Genomic DNA, 20659 nt, shown 5'->3' with positions numbered 1-20659 from the left:
GAAACCCTGCCCCTAAACTTCGAGCCTGACTGCCTTTCCACCTGGTCTCCTGGATACACAATATATCAACATTTCTCCTAATCATCATGTCAACCACCTCCTGAGATTTTCCTGCCATAGTCCCAACATTCAAAGTCCCCACATTCAATTCTAGGCTTTGTGCTTTCTTCTTCTCTTTCTGCCGTAGAACCCGCTTTCCACCTCTTCTTCGTCGTCACATGCGTTCAGTTGTGCTAAACTCCAATGCTTAATCAACATTTTGTACTTTTTATTTTTATTTATATATATTTTTTTAAACTTTTTTACTGTAGTCTTATCTCAGTGCTTCTCTGGCCAGTCAATGTGAACTTGTTATTTTTTGTTTCTTGCAGCGGTTGCTGACCTTCAATGCATGATGATTTCTCACGGTTTTAAGAGCAGCAAAAAGGACTTTACATTTGGCCCTTGGAATGTGACAACTGCCAAAAACCATATAATGAAATCCAAAGACATTGAACGGTGAGGTGTAACTCTTTATTACAGTAAGTAATAGAGTCATATTTGTAAGTTGCAATTTATATTTAAAAGGGACATATTTTGCCAAACCAACCTTTTATAGTATTTCCATCCATTTTCTACACCGCTTATCCTCACTCGGGTCGCAGGTGTGCTGGAGCCTATCCCAGCTAACTGTGGACAAGAGGCAGAGTACACCCTGAATTGGTTGACAACCAATTGCAGGGCACATATAAACAAACAACCATGCGCACTCACATTCATACCTATGTACAATTTTGATTCCTCAACTAACCTACTGTGCATGTTTTTGGCATGTGGGAGGAAACCGGAGTACCTGAAGAAAACCCATGCAGGCACAGGGAGAACATGCAAACTCCATAAAGGTGAGGCCGGATTTGAACTCTGGTCCTCAGAACTGTGAGGCGTATGTGCTAACCAGTCGTCCACCGTGCTGCCTTTTCTAGTATTTGGGATGATCCCAGCTAACTGCGGACAGGAGGCGGGGTACAGCATGAACTGGTTGCCAACCAATCGTGGGGCACATATAAACAAACAACCATGCGCAGTCACATTCATACCTATGGACAATTTATAGAGTCTTCAATTATCCTACGTGCATGTTTTTGGCCTGTGGGAGGAAACCGGAGTACCCGGACAAAAGCCACACAGGCACAGGGAGAACATGCAAACTCCACACAGGCGATGCCGGATTTTAACCCGAGTCCTCAGAACTGTGAGGCGAATGTGCTATCCAGTCGTGCACCGTGCCCGCCTTTTCTAGTATTTGGGATGTAATATTCATGCATGCAAATCAGTTGCCTTTCGGCGGAATTCGCCATTTTGAACTCAAAGTAGGCAATTTACGTGACTCGTATACATCTGAATATTACTCCGCGGTGGACGAATATGCGAGCACATTGGCCTGAGGTTCCGTCTGTGCACTCTTGACCTGCTTTGGACAAGTCACAGGAGTTGACAAGGTCATAAAAAAATACTTCCGCCGCTTCTGCTGTTAAGAAGTTACGGTACTTTTACTCTGTTACAATGATCTGAATGTTGTTCGCTACTTTTAGTTATCAATTATTGCTTATTTGTCAACTATTTGGTGCGCGAGACTACAACCGACTTCCGCGTGGGGCGCCATTTGCGCCAATCCAATTTAAGCGCTAGTGACGTTTAAGTCTAGTTCACCAATCAAAGGACACAAGAAAGTCACATGATCTCACACAACGTCTTCTGTTGGGCTTCCCGGGCATAGGTATTAATACTAGATAAGCCAGCCCGGCTGATTGTCGTGCTTAAGTGGCGGCCATGTTGGGGAGGTCGTCATTAGTATGAAGGCAACGACGCGCTACTCGTGTTTACATTTAGATGAACAGAAACAACAGCTTTCATGTATTGTAGTATTTATATCGCACTGTCTGCCAAAACGTGGATATTTTAGCGCACTTATAACTTTAGAAAACACTGTGCAGTAAATTGCAGATGTTGTTGTCGTTTTGACTGTGCATACACACACACATACACCAACATCAGAATTTTCACATTTTATTTTATTATTATTATTTTATTGATGTTCATGCTGTGGTTAAAAAAAATCAAAAGTTACTCACTATTTACTGAGTAGTTGAGTCATTATTTTATTGTGTACTTTTTACTTGAGTCACATTATTGTCAAGTAACTCTTACTTGAGTACAATATCAGACTACCCACCTCTGGAGCGGACATCCTCAATTGCTACTCTTACGTTTAAGCAACATTTTTGTTCTTCAGATCAGGCAGTGTCGTATTTGTTGCACTGGTCTTTAGTATTTTCGCGTTGAGGTGCTGCGGGTCGTGGCCCTGGTTGTGGTCCTGGCGGAACCGCGAACCACACGTAACATTGACAACAAGAGCTGATCCACTCGTACATTAATTAGGAAACTCGCCGACAATTATTTAATAAGTTTACGTATGTTAATGTTAATTGAATACAGATGTATACATTTGTATTAATACATATGTATAAAGCGATGGAGGGCTGTTAGGGATTATGTCACAACACAGAACGAACTAACTTTAAATTCAGAAGTGGTTAATAAAAACAGAAAACTACTGTACTCAATATTTTCCTGGAGTATGCATTTGGGATGAGCCTTTGAAGTTGGTAATAGTGAAAAATGAAATGAAACGGAGAATCATTTTAGTAAATTTTTTTTTCCAGAATGAAAGTGATTAAAGAAGAGGATGCTATTCATGTGGCACAGCTTGAAGCTGGCATCAGGTGCAAGTGGAGATGGGCCTGGCTCAAGTTGGAGTCCAAAACAAAAAAAAAATGAGGCAAATTTAATTTTAATCCAAAATTTGTACGTCAACATGTACTTGAGCGGTGTAAATAAATGTTTTTCTGTGTGAAGAACATTTATTTTGCCTTATTGTACTCTTCAGTCTTCCAGATTGCTGAATTCATTTTAAAATCAAAACAATTCTATACGGGGGTCCCGAGGATCCCCCCAGACCTCCATAGGTTTTTACATTTTTTTTTTAATTACTTATTTTTTTTGGTCCCCTTTTTCATGCCTTTGGTGTTTGCATGCCTAATATACGGTATGTATAAATAAATACATATCAAATATGGTCAGAAGTTTGCATGTTCTCCCCGTGCCTGCGTGGGTTTCCTCCCACATCCCAAAAACATGCATGAATTGGAGACTCTCCCGTAGGTGTGACTGTGAGTGCGAATGGTTGTTTGTTTGTATGTGCCCTGCGATTGGCTGGCAACCAGTTCAGGGTGTACACCGCCTCCTGCCCGATGACAGCTGGGATAGGCTCCAGCACGCCCGCGACCCTAGTGAGGAGATGCGGCTCAGAAAATGGATGGATGGAAAATATGGTCACAAGGAGTCCATCTTCCAGTGTTTTTTCGGTCACCACTGGGGGTGTTCATGTTCCATCGATGAGGAGTACCCACTCTTTCTGAGAGTGACAACTGGTCCTTATCAATCAATCTGCTGAGAGAACATTTTGACTGCAGATCAAAAGGGCAATTGTTCTTTATATTTTTGGAGGGAGTTATATATATGTATGTGATATATATATGTATATATATATATGTGTGTATATATATGTATGAATGAATATATATGTATGTATGTATATATGTATATATGGATGTATATGTATAAAAATGTATGTATGTATGTATATATGTATATATATGTATATATGTATGTATATATATATGTATATATATATATGTGTGTATATATACACATATATATATGTGTATATATATATGTGTGTATGTATATATATATATGTATGTGTATATATATATATATATACATATATATATATATATATATATATATATATATATATATGTATATAAGACACAATCAACACACATTCTGGAAAAACACAATGAGCCAGTCACAGAGGATACCATCTGGCCTCGACTCGTCAAGGCATGTCTCACACAGATGATGCATTACTCTCACATGCAGTATTTTCTATACATTTTGTGTGCGTGTGTGTGTGTGTGTGAAATAAATTTTCAATTTGTTTGAAAAGTGTCTTTAAATGTGTTTAAAGCATTTGTGTGGGGTATGGAATGTATCCCCTGCGATGAACGAGGCGTCACTGTAAATATATTATTTATTTATTTTTTATGTTTTCCTGCATTCTCATTTGGAATGGGTTTTTTTCTCTCTTTTCCTTTTCCTTTCCAGATTAACAGAAGAGTTAAACTTGCCCTCCCTTCCAGAAATGTTATTTGGGGACAACATTCTGCGCATCCAACACAGTGATGGCTTCGGTATTGAATTTAATGCCATTGATGCCCTTAAGAGAATCAACAACTTAGATGACACCGTCCAAGTGGCCTGTGCTCAACAATGGCAGGAGAGCAGGCAAGATAATCACAGCATTGAATTCTTAATTTCTTATTGTGTGAATGATTGTTTATATTTGCCCTGTGTTTGGTTGGCGACCAGTCCACCTCTTGCCCAGAGTCAGCTGGGATAGGCTCCAGCTCTCCAGAGTAAGTGGTATACAAAATGAATGGATGAATGGGTTTGAAATGCGATTCAAATCAGATTTCTATTGATATGTCTGTACACGCTTATGTTTCAAATTGGATATCGGGAAAGACTCCGGCTGCGCCCAAGTAATTTTGCAATGGGGCAGAGTGCCGGGGTGTGCTTCAAAATACTCCAGGGCTTACGGCTTGGTCTGGTCCACAATGTGTTGGAGCAGCTCATCTGTGAGAAACGGTTCCAAGAAGGCAATAGGCTCATCACAATGCAGCTCTGTGGTAGAGCTCAGGGTTACAGTAAAGGGGATGCTGTTTGGCTCCCAGTCAACCTGATGCCAGCCAGAATGATCCCAACCTCTGCTGCATACACAGCCTGTAAATTATAGAAATATGAACAATTACCATTAAAATATGTTTTTTTAATTATTGTCGTGTGATGTGTACAAAAAAATATATTTTTTAAATTTACCTCTTTGCACTGCCAATGAGAGTAGGAGGTAGCTCTTTGCCTGATGCACATGCTGTAAATTATAGAAATATATAAAAGATTACAATAAAAAAAAATCTCATTTTTTTTCGTGCTGTGTGAAGTGGAGAAAAATCTTTTTTTTCACCTTTCTTCTTTGCTCTGCCAACCGGAGTGACCTTTGTCACCAGACTGCTGGATTCATCATCTGTAAATTACAGAAACATATACAATTATAAATATTACGAAATATTTTATTGTTGCCATACCAATACTTTTTTTTTTTTTTTTTTTTAATTTTTTTTAATTTTTTTTTTTTTTTTTTTTTTTTTTTTTATAAACCTTCCCTCAGCACAACTTTCCTGCACTTTATACACTTATATTTTGAAGGGAATATAGAATACTTTATATTGTAATATGTAATTCTATATGTAATAGAATATAATATAGAGTTTCAGGGTCTAACTCGTTTGGAAGGATGTGGATTACAGTATAATCAGAAAAGGGGCTAGGAGTTTTTATTGCAGGAAAACCCCCCATCAGGGGGTATTTGGAGACAGATGTCAAGGAAGAAAGGAACTGAGGGGAGCCACTATAAACATTGAATGCAGGCTACATCTGCAGGTGACACCTGGAGGCGGCGTCTGGAGCCAGATCAGATAGTCATCATTCTGCCGAACAATGATGACGTCAGATTACGGACCAATCAGACGACAGCGATTCCATACTGGCCTGTTTGAAACATTGTATAAGTCTGGGGTAGAGTCAGATAGTTTTAGTTCGACTACTTTATCTGCTAAGGATAAGATAGGGTAGTTACGAACCCAGAGCTCTGCAAATGTATAGACTCCTCTGTCAGGAATAAATTGGTTGGTTTTTATACATTGTTGTGAACGAAGTTCTTTCACGAAAACGAGCACGCTTGGAACCACGGGAGGTATAGGAGATTTTAAAACACAGGTTCCTTCAATTTACACAAGTGTTACACCGGTCATTTCCACCTCATTGCTCAACTCAAGTCGTCTATACGCCGCATCTACAGGGTGCATGATCTGTACACATATTAGTACTGGCAACAAATGTTTAGTCGACTAAATAGCGTGGATGTGAGGGAGGTGGTGATGAGTGACGCTAAGAAAGTTAACAAGTGTGCTAATGAGCTTAACTCCTTTGTTTCTGGGTGTTTCTTCACAGCTCTCACAATGTTTTTGTGATCAATTGCTGTTGATACCGTTGGCTGATCTTTTTGATGTGTGTTTCTCAGTATACCAGTAGTTTCTTTCTTTTTCAGGACATTCCAAATTGTTGGATTGGCTATGCCCAATGTTTTTGCAATAGCTCTGATCAATTTTTCCCCTTTTCTCAGCTTCAAAATTGTTTTCTTTTCTCCCATAGACAGCTCTCTGGTCATTTTTGCTTAACAGCAAATGCGGTTTTCACAGGTGAAACCCAAAGCCAAAAACAAGCACTATCTAATGTTTAAGCAATCAATCTAAAAGGCAACACCTGAGCAACTAGAAACACCCATCAGTCACATGTTCCAATCGTTTGCTCACTTGAAAAGTGTGTGTCTTCAAACAAAAGGTGCTCTGTCCTGAGTTGTTTAACACATCTCGATGTAAATACTGTGAAATAAAAGCTGGAATTCTGAACTTTTCTCATATCATTTGATCTGAAACACAAATGTCTTTGGTATACAACAAAAACAAAGGAATTGACCTTCAGTTCCAATACTTTTGAAGGGACTGTATATATGAGTGAGTGAGTGCAGTATAGTTTTTTTTAAATGTATGTAGTAATTTGGGATTGTCTGCATGAAGGCAGGATGGTCCCATTACATGTATGCTTCTTCCTCCCCCTTTTCAAACAAATTAGTGAAGTTAGTGTTTTTGTTTTTTTTATATTTTAGTATTGTTTGACTATGTTGTTAGTTGTTATCAGAGGGTGTTTCTTGGAATTTACACAAGCATAGACCTGAGGGATTATAATAATAGAACATGCAACTCTAAGCAACAACTGAGAAAGATATCTTTGATTTTCTTCCAGATTTTCTGAACACTGTCAAGAGGTAGTGAAACCATACGACTGGACATTCACCACAGATTACAGAGGCACCCTAATAGGAGAGGAATTGCAGATTAAGGTGGGTTAATATCTGATATGAACTGGAAGATAATGAAGGACTTTAAAATTTAGAAAATTGCTCCTGTCAATAGGTGATTAAGTGATGTTTGTTCTTACCCCACCCTCCCCAAATAAAAGTCAAAGATGAAAGCGGTACAGTGATTTTGACACAGATGATTGCAACGTACATCATTAACCCATAAACGTTACGATTTCCCGTTGTGAAAAAGAGTAAACGGTATTTTCCACTATAATAAAATTATAAAAGAAATACACATCCATAAACATAAAAAATTATGCCCCCAGGGGATGTCTAGCCAGAGGGTGCCGTAAAGGCGGGGGCGGTTGGTTAGGGGCAGTGATGACCATTCTAAAGGCCTCTTTATACTTTAGCGCTCGCACGGCCGATAATCCCCGCATTGCATCACACGACCGACGCAGAGGGGCCGCGCACACGGCAAAAATTGTTGCTGCTAGTAGAATGCCGCGGAGATCACCTCTCGTGATTGGTCCGTTTAAGTCACATGCTGTAATGACGTAGTCAACGTTCCTCTCGGTTCCACATGCCACCTACGCAGCAGCCTTCTCGATCGATTTTGCAGCATAATTAAATCATCTGGTCATCTAGGTCCATTTGTTCTAGCAGACACTGTTCCGCGGTCGCCATTGTTGTTGCTTTGTTCCTTGTTACGGAAAGGAAAGTAAAAACTGCTACCAGAAATGGCCAAAAATGCAGAGGAAACTCCACCCTGTGGCGTCCTCGCCAATACCAGCCTGACTTGGAGGAGAACTGCAGAACATTTTCAAAACTGTGTGCGTGGGTTGCGTTTGAGTATAAAGCCAAACTGCGCGTGGGATAGCCGCAGTGACGTCAGTGTGGTCGCCACCCGCACGAGTATAAAGAAGCCTTAAGGGTCCATGACTGACAGGTAACCTGACATATTTTTATAAAGATAAAATGCCTGCATATCGAAATAAAGAAGGTTGTGTGAGATCGGTGTACCCAGGGAGAAGGAACAGAAAAGATTGTGTATATTCATTTATCGTCATTTATCTGCGCTTGTTTCTGAAGATTGCAACATCTGTTGTTTGGCTTATAAGGAGTGGAACTTTCTGGCACATTTCAGCCCACACCCTACTCAGAGTATAAGATAGATAGCACTTCCTTGTTTAGACAGACACTTAGTCGTGCAACTTGTGAAACTATCTGTCTCTTATGCGTTGTTGCTCCTTGCCAATAAATGACAAACAACTGTCCATTTAGTCTCCTGGAACTTCATTGGGTTTTCCTCACATAAAAAAAATCACAATGGGTTGGTATGAATACTTTTACTTTAACAACCCTAGAAGATATTTTATTTCTTCGTCTTTTCCTTTCGGCTTGTCCCGTTAGGGGTCACCACAGTGTGTCATCCTTTTCCATGTAAGCCTATCTCCTACATTGTCCTCTCTTAACACCAACTGCCCTCATGTCTTCCCTCACGACATCCATCAACCTTGTCTTTGGTCTTCCTCGAGCTCTCTTGCCTGGCAGCTCCATCCTCCTAATCCTTCTCCCAGTATACTCACCATCTCTCCTCTGGATGTGTCCAAACCATCGAAGTCTGCTCTCTCTAACTTTGTCTCCAAAACATCTAACCTTGGCTGTCCCTCTGATGAGCTCATTTCTAATTTTATCCAACCTGGTCATTCCTAGAGACAACCTCAACAAGAAGTCAATCTTATCATTGCCGTTTAATCTGCCCTCCTGGGGGATGCCGATTCTGGGGCTGCTCTCCGTCCCCAGGTACCGGGTTGATGCCACTTGCGCGGGGGCGTGCATGTGCCCGGCGGCGGCGGGCGGGGGGGTGTCTTGACTTTGTTGAGGTTGGTGGCCGGTCGCCTCGGTGTGGCGCTTGGGGTGGGATTGTGTTGTGCGAGGGGGCTTTCGCGTTGTCTGGCGTCTAGCGCGCTCCGGGCCACGGCCTGCACCGTGCGGGTTTTTGGGGGCGTTGGGCGTGGTGGGACGGTGGTCCGGTGCCCGTGCGCCTCCCTTTGGGACTGGTCGGGGCGCTTCGGTCGGGCTCGGGACCTCCCTGGATCCATGCATGTGATATGGTGTTCATTCACTAATAAGTTCGAAAGATAAATTATAGACTTTAATTACCTGTGCTGGAATCACTTATAACAACACAGGTAATACTAACATATTTACTCACAGGTTCGTACCGGTGTTTAAATACTAAAAAAAGAATCCCACCGCACCACTCGACAGTAGCACTGCCTTGCTCATTTCCCCACATTCTGCCCTGCCTTTTTCTGTTCTCTCATCTGTTTCTCTTGGTTAGTTATTGCATGTCCTCATCGGGTCCCCCCCACCCCTCAATCAACAAACTACTGTTGTAATGTTACTTGTGTTCAAATATCAAGATGTCTCACCATTGTTCTGATGTGGTTTTCACCCCTAGTCCCGTTATCCACTCTGACCCTCTGTCTGTCCCCTAAAACCTTTTTCTGTCCAGCTGAATTTTCAAACATCAGAATAATTAAAAAATGTTACAATAAGCAGAGGGAGTATTTCAAACCCCCCTGCTGCACAGCAAAACTGTTCCAGCACAAAGGCATACAGATCTACCATTCTGCAAGGCCATGAACCTGAAGAGAACAGGTTTAAAGAAAAATAAACCAATTGAGAGTTTCCTTTCCAGTGTTTTGTATCATTATCCTGATGAAATGTCCACCCTTGTTTCATTTTCATCATCCTCTTAGATGGCAGCAGATTTTTGTTAAGAATGTCTCTGTAGATTTGTCCATTCATCGTTCCTTCAAAATAATAATAGTAATCATATTTATTGTCATGAACATGCATGAATGCACGCAAAATTTGTTCTCTGCATTTTACCCATCACAGTGAACACACTGGAGCAGGGGGCAACTTAAGCGCCCGGGGAGCAGTTTGGGGTATCAGTGTCTTGCTTAAGGACACCACAGCCGTTTGTCCGGGAGATGTTGGCGGATGGTCCAGTCGGGGTCTTGAACCTAGGTAACCCACGTTGGCAGGCGATGATCTTAACAATTTGGCCACGGCTTGTACTGTGAAGTTTATCAGTACCATTTGCTGAAAAGCAGCCCCACACAATCATGTTCCTACCTCTGAACGTCACTGTTGGTATGGTGTTTTTAGGGTGATGTGCACCGCCATTTCTCCTCCAAACGTGGGGTACATTATATGGCATCCAGAGAATTAAGTTTTTTTCTCATCAGTCCAGACTATATTCTCCCAGTATTTAACTGGCTTGTCCAAATGTTGTTCAGCAAACTTTAAACGAGCTTTGACATGCTTTTTTTTTTTTTTTTCCCCCAGCAATGGGGTCTTGCGTGGTGAACGTGCATACAGGCCATGGCGGCAGAGTGCATTACTCACTGTTTTCCAGAGGTGGTTAGTAATGCGCTACATTTACTCCTTTACATTTACTCAAGTAAAGTTTACTCGATAAACTTGTAAGAATACTTCAAATGCACACTTTTTAGTTTTACTTGAGTATTTATTTGAAGGATCGATACTTTTACTCGTACACGTTTACGTTACAATCATCGACATGCCGTTCGCTGCTTTTATTTATCCCTTCTTTCGTGTGCGCTTCTATTTTTACACTCCATCTTCGACTTCCGTACCGATTGTGCAAGAGCTAAGCCGAAGGAAACTTGGGTGGGATGAAAGCATTCCAGAGGTAATTGCTAGAAAAGGGCACGAATGGCTTATGGACTTGGAACAGCTATCAAACTTTCAAGTAACGCGATGCATCAAACCACAAGGCTTTGGATAAGTACTTTCAGTACATCATCACTTTGCCAACGCATGGGAGTCTGGTTACAGCATGTTGACCTATTTGTTATTGAAAAACAATACACACCAGCACTGTTCATTTATCATGGGCAAGGCCCGAGTTGCGCCAATAAAACCAGTTACCATACCACGATTGGAGTTGACCTCTGCTGATTTGGCGGCGCAAATGGACACGATGCGAGCAGAGCTTGAGGTTTCACTCAAGTGCGCCATATTTTGGACTGACAGGACATTAGTGTTGAAATAAATCAACAACAGAAATTCCAGGTTTCACACTTTCGTTGCAAACAGAGTCACTGCCATCCGAGCAACCGCTAATGTTTCTCAATGGAGGTATGTGAGCACTGATTTGAATCCTGCGAACTGTGCATCCACAGGCATCAGTGTAAGTGCATACCTGAAAAACAAGGATTGGATTTCAAGACCAGGCTTTCTAGTGCAACCCGAGGATACTTTGCCTGCTATACCAGATCACACCCTTGCTGCAGATGACCTAGAAATTAAAAGAACAGCAACGGTGACGACAATCTCTGTGGAACAGAATGAGATCACCAGCTGTTCACTCACTATTCTGATTGGCACCAGCTCAAGAGGGCAATCGCTTGGATTCTAGGAATCAAGAATTCACTAAAACAAAAGTGTATTAAGAAGGCTCATCAGAAACCAATCAAAAAGGATACAAAACCTGTGGAAGAAATTCTGAAAGGTCAACCAGACATGCAAAGAAAAGAACCAAACAAAGGACCAGTATCTGTGAAGGAATTTATGAATACCGAGGTCGGAATCATAATGCTTTGCCCAGCAAAAGGCTTTTCCAGAGGGGATTGGAGCATGAGATATGGGTTCCATGGTCAAAAGGAGTAGCCACCTCCATAAACTGTCACCTGTTCTTCAAGATGGTGTGTTCAGGGTGGGTGCCAGATTAAGCCGATCTGCAATGCTAACAGAAAGAAAACACCCAGCTATTCTCCCCAAGGACCACCACATTACCAGTTTTATCATCAGGAAGGTGCATTAGGGTACTGGGCTCAGTGGACGAAACTACACTCTCTCGTCTCAGAGAAAAACATTGGGTTCCAAGTGCTAATGCAGCCATAAGGAAGCTGTTGGCTAAATGTATTGTCTGCAGAAAATTGAGTGGAATTCGAGGGGAGGAGTGCATGGCAGATCTCCCTATGGAACGACTAAGCCCAGATCACTCTCCTTTCACGAATGTTGGTGTGGATTTCTTAGGACCATTTGAGGTTAAGTGTGGTCGAAAAAACAAAAGATATGGATTTATCTTTAATTGTCTCAAAATAAGAGCTGTCCATTTGGAGTTGGCACATTCATTAGACACACACTCATGCATAAATGCATTACAGAGGTTCATCGCCCGAAGAGGTCAAGTAAAGTTAATGCGCTCAGATAATGGCATCAATCTAGTCTTTTGTTGGGGAACTCATTAATGTACACACAGTTCCCAAAATTGACTGGGGAAAAAACAGAATTGTTAAAATTTTTGCAGATTTAATAAAAAAGAAAAACTGAAATATCACACAGCCATAAGTTATTCAGACCCTTTGCTGTGACACTCATATTTAACTTGGGTGCTGTCCATTTCTTCTGATCATCCTTGAGATGGTTCTACACCTTCTTTGGAGTCCAGCTGCGTTTGATTATACTGATTGGACTTGATTAGGAAAGCCACACACCTGTCTTTATAAGACCTTACAACTCACAGTGCATGTCAGAACAAATGAGTATCATGAGGTCTAAGGAACTGCCCGAAGAGCTCAGAAACAGAATTTTGGCAAGGCACAGATCTGGCCAAGATTACAAAAAGATTTCTGCTGCACTTAAGGTTCCTAAGAGTACAGTGGCATCCATAATCCTGAAATGAAGGACGTTCGGGATGACCAGAACCCTTCCCAGAGCTGGCCGTCCGGCCAAACTGAGCAATCGGAGGAGAAGTGAGAGAGGTAAAGAAGAACCCAAAGATCACTGTGGCTGAGCTCCACAGATGCAATCGAGAGATGGGAGAAGGTTCTAGAAAGTCAACCATCACCGCAGCCCTCCACTAGTTGGGGCTTTATGACAGAGTGCCCCGACGGAAGCCTCTCCACAGTGCAAGGCACATGAAAGCCTGCATGGAGTTTGCTAAAACAAAAAACACCTGAAGGACTCCAAGATGGTGAAAGAGAAGATTTTCTGGTCTGATGAGACCAAGATAGAACTTTTTGGCCTTAATTCTCAGCAGTATGTGTAGAGAAAACCAGGCACTGCTCATCACCTGTCCAATACAGTCCCAACAGTGACGCATAGTGGTGGCAGGATCATGCTGTGGGGGTGTTTTTCAGCTGCAGCGACAGGACAACTGGTTGCAATCGAAGGAAAGATGAATGCGGCCAAGTACTGGGATATCCTGGACGAAAACCTTCTCCAGAGTGCTCAGGACCTCAGACTGGGCCGAAGGTTCACCATCCAACACGACAATAACCCTAAGCATAGAGCTAAAATAACGAAGGAGTGGCTTCAGAACAACTCCATGACTGTTCTTGAATGGCCCAGCCAGAGCCCTGACTTAAACCCAATTGAGCATCTCTGGTGATACCTGGCTGCCCACCAACGTTCACCATCCAACCTGACAGAAATGGAGAGGATCTGCAAGGAGGAATGGCAGAGGATCCCCAAATCCAGGTGTGAAAAACTTGTTGCATCATTCCCAAAAAGACTCATGGCTGTGTTAGCTCAAAAGGGTGCTTCTGCTGAATACTGAGCAAAGGGTCTGAATACTTATGGCTGTGTGATATTTCAGTTTTTCTTTTTTAACAAATCTGCAAAAATGTCAACAATTCTGTTTTTTTCTGTCTATGGGGTGCTGTGTGTGTACATTAATGAGGAAAAAATAAACTTAAATTATTTTAGCTAATGGCTGCAATATAACAAAGAGTAAAAATTTAAGGGGGTCTGAATACTTTCTGTACCCAGTGTAAATGCCACGGGTTCTTGGCGAAATCTTGACAACACACCTACGAGACTGCTCGTCAGGTCTGGGCCTTATAACAGCTCTGCTTTCAACGGGTTACCCTGGTAAGTCACACCACAGTCAAATACCACCCTAAGTTTTTTCTTCTTATGATGGTAGACTCCATAATGTGGAATATACCAGATCCTTTTGTTGTTGCCCTGAAAATCCTCTTTCACCTTCACCACATAAAGCCATAAACTGGGTGTAGTCCTCATAGAACTGAGGCGACTTGCTTAGCTTCCTTTTTAGGCGTAGGGCCTGCTGCTCTGTCAGACAGCGATTGTTGGGGAACTCAGCATCTTCATTCCTAAGTGGCAGAGCTATGTTTAAATGACTCTTGACCATTCTGGCTGATTTTGCGAGACGGTCCATGAAAATGTGGTCCTCCACAGACATCTCCAACTACTCCTCATGCTGTCTTTCAGAAAACTGAATTGTGGCTGCAGAAGCTCATTGAGTTGGTCCAACCGAATGATGTCCTAACAGCATATGAGCCGTCTCCCTCGCTGTTAATAATCATCCATGGTTCCATGGCCTTTGTAATGTTTGATCCTATTAACAGACCTATGTCTGCATCAATGTGATGTAATCGTACTTGGTGTAGATATGTCCATTGCTCCACATATTCTTGAGTGGGCATAGTTTCCTTGGGCACAGGGATCATCTTCTGTGTGAACACAACTGAACGGTCTACCAGTGTGTTGTCATCCACACCACATACCTCAATGCCAGATATCATAAATGAACTGACATCTTCTTTATTCACTGTTTTGAGAAAATGTCTGAGCTTCTTCCTGAAACCTTGAGATCTCTCAGCAGTGCCTCTGTGCAAAACGTCCCAGTGCTTCCTGAGTCGAGAAAAGCATACATCATCACAGTGTGATTGCCTTTCTTCATTTTGACCTTGACTGGCACTATAGCCAAAATGCAGTCAGAATCTCCAGCCCCTGTAGGGGTCTCTGCCAATGCGCTGGTCACAGTTGTACTTCTACTTTCAGACTTTCCATTAATGTGGAGTATAGTGGGATGCCTGAGAGAGCAGCCATGACAAGAAATCCTTTGTGTGCATCCCTTGCTCATGTGTCCAGGTGTGAGGCAGCCAAAGGAGACACCTTTGCGCTTCAGAAAGTCAATTTTGTCCGTCAGTGCTTTTCTGTTGAGTTCACTGCACATGTCCAAATTGTGCTCTCCTTGACAGAACAAACATGACTTGGGAACTGCACTCAAGCTTTCCACCATTTTCTTTGAGGGGTCTGATACTGGTAGTGAAACCACCTTTATTTCCTTTGCCAAAGAAACCGGTGTCTCTCTTAAGTTACTAAACACAGGGTGTGAAATTATTCTTGTTTGTTGATCAATAAAATCGACTAGATCTTTTGAACCTAGGTTGTTTGTAGTCGTTTGTTTTCCTCCTGGAGCCAAATGCCATCCCTCTCCATTTCTCCCTCAATTTATATGGCAGTTTAGCAAGAATGGCTTTCTTGAAATTGGATTATCCATCTCCTCCATGGTGCTCATTGTCCTACAGCATCCTGTTAAAAAGATTTAATAAGCTTATAGGGCTTCAGCATCTTCAGGCTTGATTAAAAGCCACTTGAGAGCCTTTCAAGGAGCCTTTAGGTTCCAAATATCCCATTGAAGCAGCCATGTGTTGGCAGCTCCGGATCAATTCTCTGGCTTGCCCCATGGCAAACTGCTCCAAGAAGCGCAGCCTGTCCCTGCATTTCTCTGTTTTATCCTCAAGACCATTTTCAAAAGCACATATAAAGAACCTGTTTTATAAGGAATCCCCTTTAAATGTTGGGATGCTGAGAGGTGGTAAAGATGACAACTTTTATTGCTTTATCAGAACTTCCGTAATAACGTTTTGATTTCGCAAGACATCTGTGAAACGGTTCATGTCAGCAAGTTCAGGGCTTCCTTTGGGGCCAACATTATCCTTTCCATTGGGTCTCCCACCATCGATGGGTTTCTGTGATTTTTTTTCCTTTGGGTTCACCATCTTTCATTATGTTGCCTGACTATAAGATACCTTCGGGTGAGGCTATTGTTTGAGGCTGATGTGATTTTTGCTCTGGTCTGACCACAGTTCTGACCTCCCTTTTATCTAATTTTGGGGTCATGGGGTAATATGTGGTGTGAACACTTTCTGTTTGCATGCTGCTATGGATTCAGACTGTGTTGCCAGCCCCCCCCAAATGTTTCTTGCTTTAACAAAATAAAATAAAATAGCAAACTGTTTTAATTAAAATGCAGGTTTCCAACTCTAAACGAGATGACTTGTCAAGTCATGTAGTTCAGGTCAAAGTCAAGTGTCTTGGCTACCAAGTCTGAAGTCAAGTCTTTCTTTAATATTTGGCAAGCAAGTCGCAAGTCAGTAAAACGGGCAACTCGACTAGACTCGAGTCCCCCCCATCTCTGCTTTGCTGTGATTACATAGGACTTTATTTACGCTCCTTTTTAATTTAAAATGATCATCCCACACTTTAGCCATGATTTCACCTCTACATGCATCTGCAAGACAAGTCCGTCCGTGTGGAAAACATTGACGGCGGCCCAAACATGTTTCTGGTGGAGCGTCGAGGCAGAAATTTTGTGTGGACCAAATTTTGGACTCAACTTAGCGGAGTTTGTTTCATTCTGCCATCTTCTATACTCTACAGAATGGACGGTTCGAGCCCTTATTTTTGCTCACTTCAACTTTATCCAAACAGCAAATCTTCTTTTACATCCACAGTTCTTCCGCCCGCCTTTTGCCGCAAACCGAACAAGTCTCCTCGGGAACACTTAACAAACTAACAATCCTGTTGTTACGTCTTTTTTCCTTTGAAGTAAAATTTCTTAATAACCACATATCCCAAAGTCCTTGTGATTCAGCTTACTCTTGAACAAAACAAAACCGGCCAGGATCAGAATTCTCATATATTAGAAAAACAAAATAACGATCCTCTTTTTGCCATCTTAAATTAAGCTGAACCAACCATATATGCTTAAAATACTGTAAACTCCCAATCAAAATTATCTTATCTTTCACTTTTATCAAACAAGCACAGAGATTTTTTTTCACAAGGTGTTTTATCAGGAAATCAAAAATATACTCTATCATGTACATATATTTCACAAAATATGAATATATATTTCTTTCACCATTTTCTATTTTCTTTTTTTTCCCATTTTACCTAAACAGACATTTGGCGCTGCACCTTGTCCTGATACCAAACACATCACTGTGTGAAGTCCTCCAGGTATCAAGGTCTATTTGTTCCGACAACACGACCTGGTTGTGAAAGTAACACGGTCACCAGCCAGGCCCCGTTTTGTGAGGTGAGGCGGATGGGCTTAGGCCACGCCTGAGATTACATCGATTACTTCACAGCACCCCTACTCGACTCCATCTCCACCTGATACGATGTGTGGCATACTGGTTTCAGCACCTTTGCCTTCCGTCAGACTCCTTTTGGCTGGAATGTCTGAACTCTCACCATGTCCCTCTTTCTCAAGAGTGTCCATGTCTTTCGCCGTGCGGTTGTAGTATTTCTCCTGTCTCTGTCTATTGTGCAATAGTCATCGTTTATTGTTGGTTACTCCCGGCTTCAAAAGTGTGTCCTTGGTAGGAAGAAGAGTCCTCTATCTCCTACTCAGAAGTCTCTGCGCCGGGCTCGTACCTAAGCCTTGACTCAGTGAGTTACGGTGGTGCATTATAGCCAAGTAAGCATCTTGTCCTGCAGCTTTCAGCATTAGTCGCTTGGCAGTTTTCACTGCAGACTTGGCTTTTCCATTGCTCTGAGCATAACCTGGCGAGGACGTCCTGTGCTCAAACTCCCATCTTTTACTGAACAGCTGTAATTCCTTGGAGGAGTACTGTGGTCCATTATTTGACATGACTACATCTGATATGCCCCGCCTTGCAAAGTGGGCATTTAACTTCCTAATAACTGTGCTACTCTTAGTCTCGGGCAAATAATCCACTTCCCAAAAGTTAGAGTAGGAGTCCACTTTAATTAGATGGTCTTTGTTGTGAAAGGAAAACAGGTCCGTACCTACTTTGGCACAGGGTCTGTAGGGTATGTCATGCAGATGTAGCTTTTTTTAAATTTTATTTTATTTTATTTATTTATTTTGCTGCTTGGTGTCCACTGACCTGCAAATGTCTCATGTGGAGATAAGTCTTTATGTACTCATTCATTCCTTGCCTGTAGACACACTCCCTTGCTCTCCCGAGAAAAATGTCTACCCCTAGATGAGAACAGCGTGCACGGCGTGAAATGTCTGCCCATAGTGAATCCGGTATCACTGCTCTCTCTCCTCTAAACACCATCCCCTCTTTGTAGCTGAGTTTCTCCTGGAATGCATGATAGTGTTGGATGTCAATTGGAATATCTTTTTTGCATTGTGGCCAGCCTGATAAAATCATTCGTATCACTCTCTGCAGTTTCCTGTCCTCTGTCGTAGACTTCCTAATCGAGCTCAGTCTCTCAGCTGAACTAGGTAAATACTCAAGCATGTTTACAGTCTCTCTCGCCGTCTCTGTTTCCTTTAATGTTCTCTTGTAAGTATACCCTACTCAGTGTAGCTGCCAACATAACTCTGCCTGGTACGTAGGTAACTTTGATGTCATATTTCTGTAATCTGAGTAACATCCTCTGTAGTCTCTTTGGAGTACTCAGAAGTGGCTTCCTGTAAATATTTTTGAGTGTCTTATGGTTGCTCTGTACACCTGTCTGCCATACGTGTATTGGAGAAATGTTTCCATCCCAAGGACTATAGCTAAACATTTATTTTCCATGTGGGCATGACCCCTTTCTGTCTGCCCTGCTCCCAAAAGCTACAGGCCTACCTCCCTGTATCAGAGCAGCCCCCAGTCCTGTTTCTGACTCATCACAGCTATGATGTATATTCCAGGTATGTCCTCTAGTGCCTGGATGAGTCTTCTCTGAAAAATGTCCCTTTGGCATTCTCAGCCATTGGTAACAGCCAAATGGGGTGGCAAACGTGGTGAGGTAGCTTGACTCCTCCTCTAATTTGACATGCCAGAACCCCTATTTCACATCACAGACTGTGAATATTTTATTTAGCCTTAAGGCCTTTTGACCCTGCACTTGGCAAACACGTCTGACGCTCTCGACTTTCCCATTCATTGTGCGTGTGCTGACGGAGCGACAGGTGCGTTTGACGTGACGCCGAGCGTCGCGTCAACACAAAGGCCGTCTAACGCTCAGCATGGCGTCATCAGATAGAAACAAATTCTATTCTGGACCTTGTACGCGGTGAGGTCAAAAATCTCTCAGTGGGAGAGAGTCTGGCGGAGTGATTTCTGAGTGTAATTTTGGCCGAGTTGTACTGTAAATGGCAAGGGGGAAATGGAGGAAGGCATAATAATTGCAGTGTCCCACTATCCCGAGCTCTGGGGCAATAGTATCATCATTGAAACAGGCACTGTGCGTTTTGGTCGTCTCACTGGCGGTGTTGTGTTTTCAATGTGTATTCCCCTCCAAACAGCCATGGCCAGTGAACACATCTGCAAACTCTGTTTTCATTTTCTCTAATGACATGTTCATATTTTCCTTCTATCCCCCTTCTGAATTCTTACGCAATGTCGTCAATGGCCAGGATGTTCTTGTACTGTACTTTAATTAGTTTCATGGCTTTGCTGGCCTTTCTGCCCAGTATGGAGATTTGTCCTCCTGGTCCACCACTCGAAACTCCAATCTCTACAGGTTAAGGTAATGTTTCTCACTTTAACCCTACATTTCCCCAGGGGACACAGCCTGGTCTTATTGTACATCACTAGCACCTTCTCTTTGTGCTCCAGCTGTGTGTTCGGGCTTAGGAGGTATATGGGGATGATGTTACAGGTCACCCCACAATGAATCTCAAAGTTAACGCGTGTTGTTGCAAAAAGTTGCTGTGTCTGGTTGAATCTTTTATTTTTTTGTTTTTTTGTTTTTTTACTTAGTTAACTATTTTGTTGTCCTTATTCACCTCTGTTACTGTCATTATGTCCTCATGTTTAATTTTCTTGTTCTGACACAACATGCAGTGGTCTATTTTTCCTGTCGTATTCTACTCTTGACTTGCACTTTGTGGCAAAATGATTTTATATTCCACATTTTTTGCCTTTTTTCCCCCGAAAGCAGGCCATTTTCTCGTTTCTCTCATGCATTTTGCCAAAGAACTTGCAATCGTCGTCATCTGTGGTTTTTCTTTGCTTTGTTTTACTGCATGTATTTCCCCAGTTTGTCCTTCCAGTGTTTTGCCGTTTTCTTTTGACAGTTCAGCAGCCCTACATATTTGCAGGCATTTTTCCAGTGTCAGTCACTCTTCCCTGTGAAGTCTCTCTCTCTCATCGCTGAACTATTGGTGCCACACACAATGCGGTCCCTAATGAGTGAGTCTCTTATGTTACCAAAGTTGTAACTATTAGCCAACACTCAAGTCTGTTACATATTTGTCAATGGTTTTATCCAATCCTTGGTTTCTCATAAAGAATCCGTAGCTCTCGACAGTCTCATTCATTTTCGGGGTGCAGTGTTCATCAAACAACCTCATCAATGAACTCCTGACTTGCTGACAAGTAGTCACTCAACAGTGTGTCCAAGAGATCCCTCCCACTTACGCCAGTGAGGTAGTAAAACAGCAGTCGGGCATGGTGAGATCCGTGTAGCTTGTAAACTCCTCTTTCCAGTTCATCCATGCTTTTCGGTGAGTTCCTGCTGTCA

At 42.2% G+C, this 20659-nt stretch overlaps 1 protein-coding gene and 1 long non-coding RNA gene across 6 annotated transcripts in view; one reads left to right on the top strand and one right to left on the bottom strand.

Annotated features, from left to right (window-relative positions):
- Positions 1-20659, top strand: part of tiprl (TIP41, TOR signaling pathway regulator-like (S. cerevisiae)) — a 35884-nt gene that overhangs the window by 2510 nt on the left and 12715 nt on the right. For 2 of the 5 annotated variants that reach the window (XM_061702608.1, XM_061702607.1), the window contains exons 2-4: positions 372-498; positions 4210-4389; positions 7027-7123. In XM_061702608.1, coding sequence (XP_061558592.1) covers positions 392-498; positions 4210-4389; positions 7027-7123 — 384 coding nt within the window. In that variant the 5' untranslated portion in view covers positions 372-391. Of the gene's footprint in view, positions 1-371; positions 522-589; positions 882-4209; positions 4390-7026; positions 7124-20659 lie in introns of those variants that run through there. The other 3 variants (XM_061702612.1, XM_061702609.1, XM_061702610.1) reach the window with 3 other exon arrangements.
- On the bottom strand, positions 4010-7884 carry LOC133416007 (uncharacterized). Its single transcript, XR_009770203.1, has 4 exons — positions 7602-7884; positions 5129-5188; positions 4984-5035; positions 4010-4887 (listed from the first exon to the last, which is right to left on the bottom strand). It is a non-coding gene; the product is annotated as an uncharacterized LOC133416007 (long non-coding RNA).

Source organism: Phycodurus eques, chromosome 17, assembly GCF_024500275.1.
Source record: "Phycodurus eques isolate BA_2022a chromosome 17, UOR_Pequ_1.1, whole genome shotgun sequence".
Lineage (NCBI taxonomy): Eukaryota > Metazoa > Chordata > Actinopteri > Syngnathiformes > Syngnathidae > Phycodurus > Phycodurus eques.
This window is presented reverse-complemented; position numbering and strand designations above follow the sequence as displayed.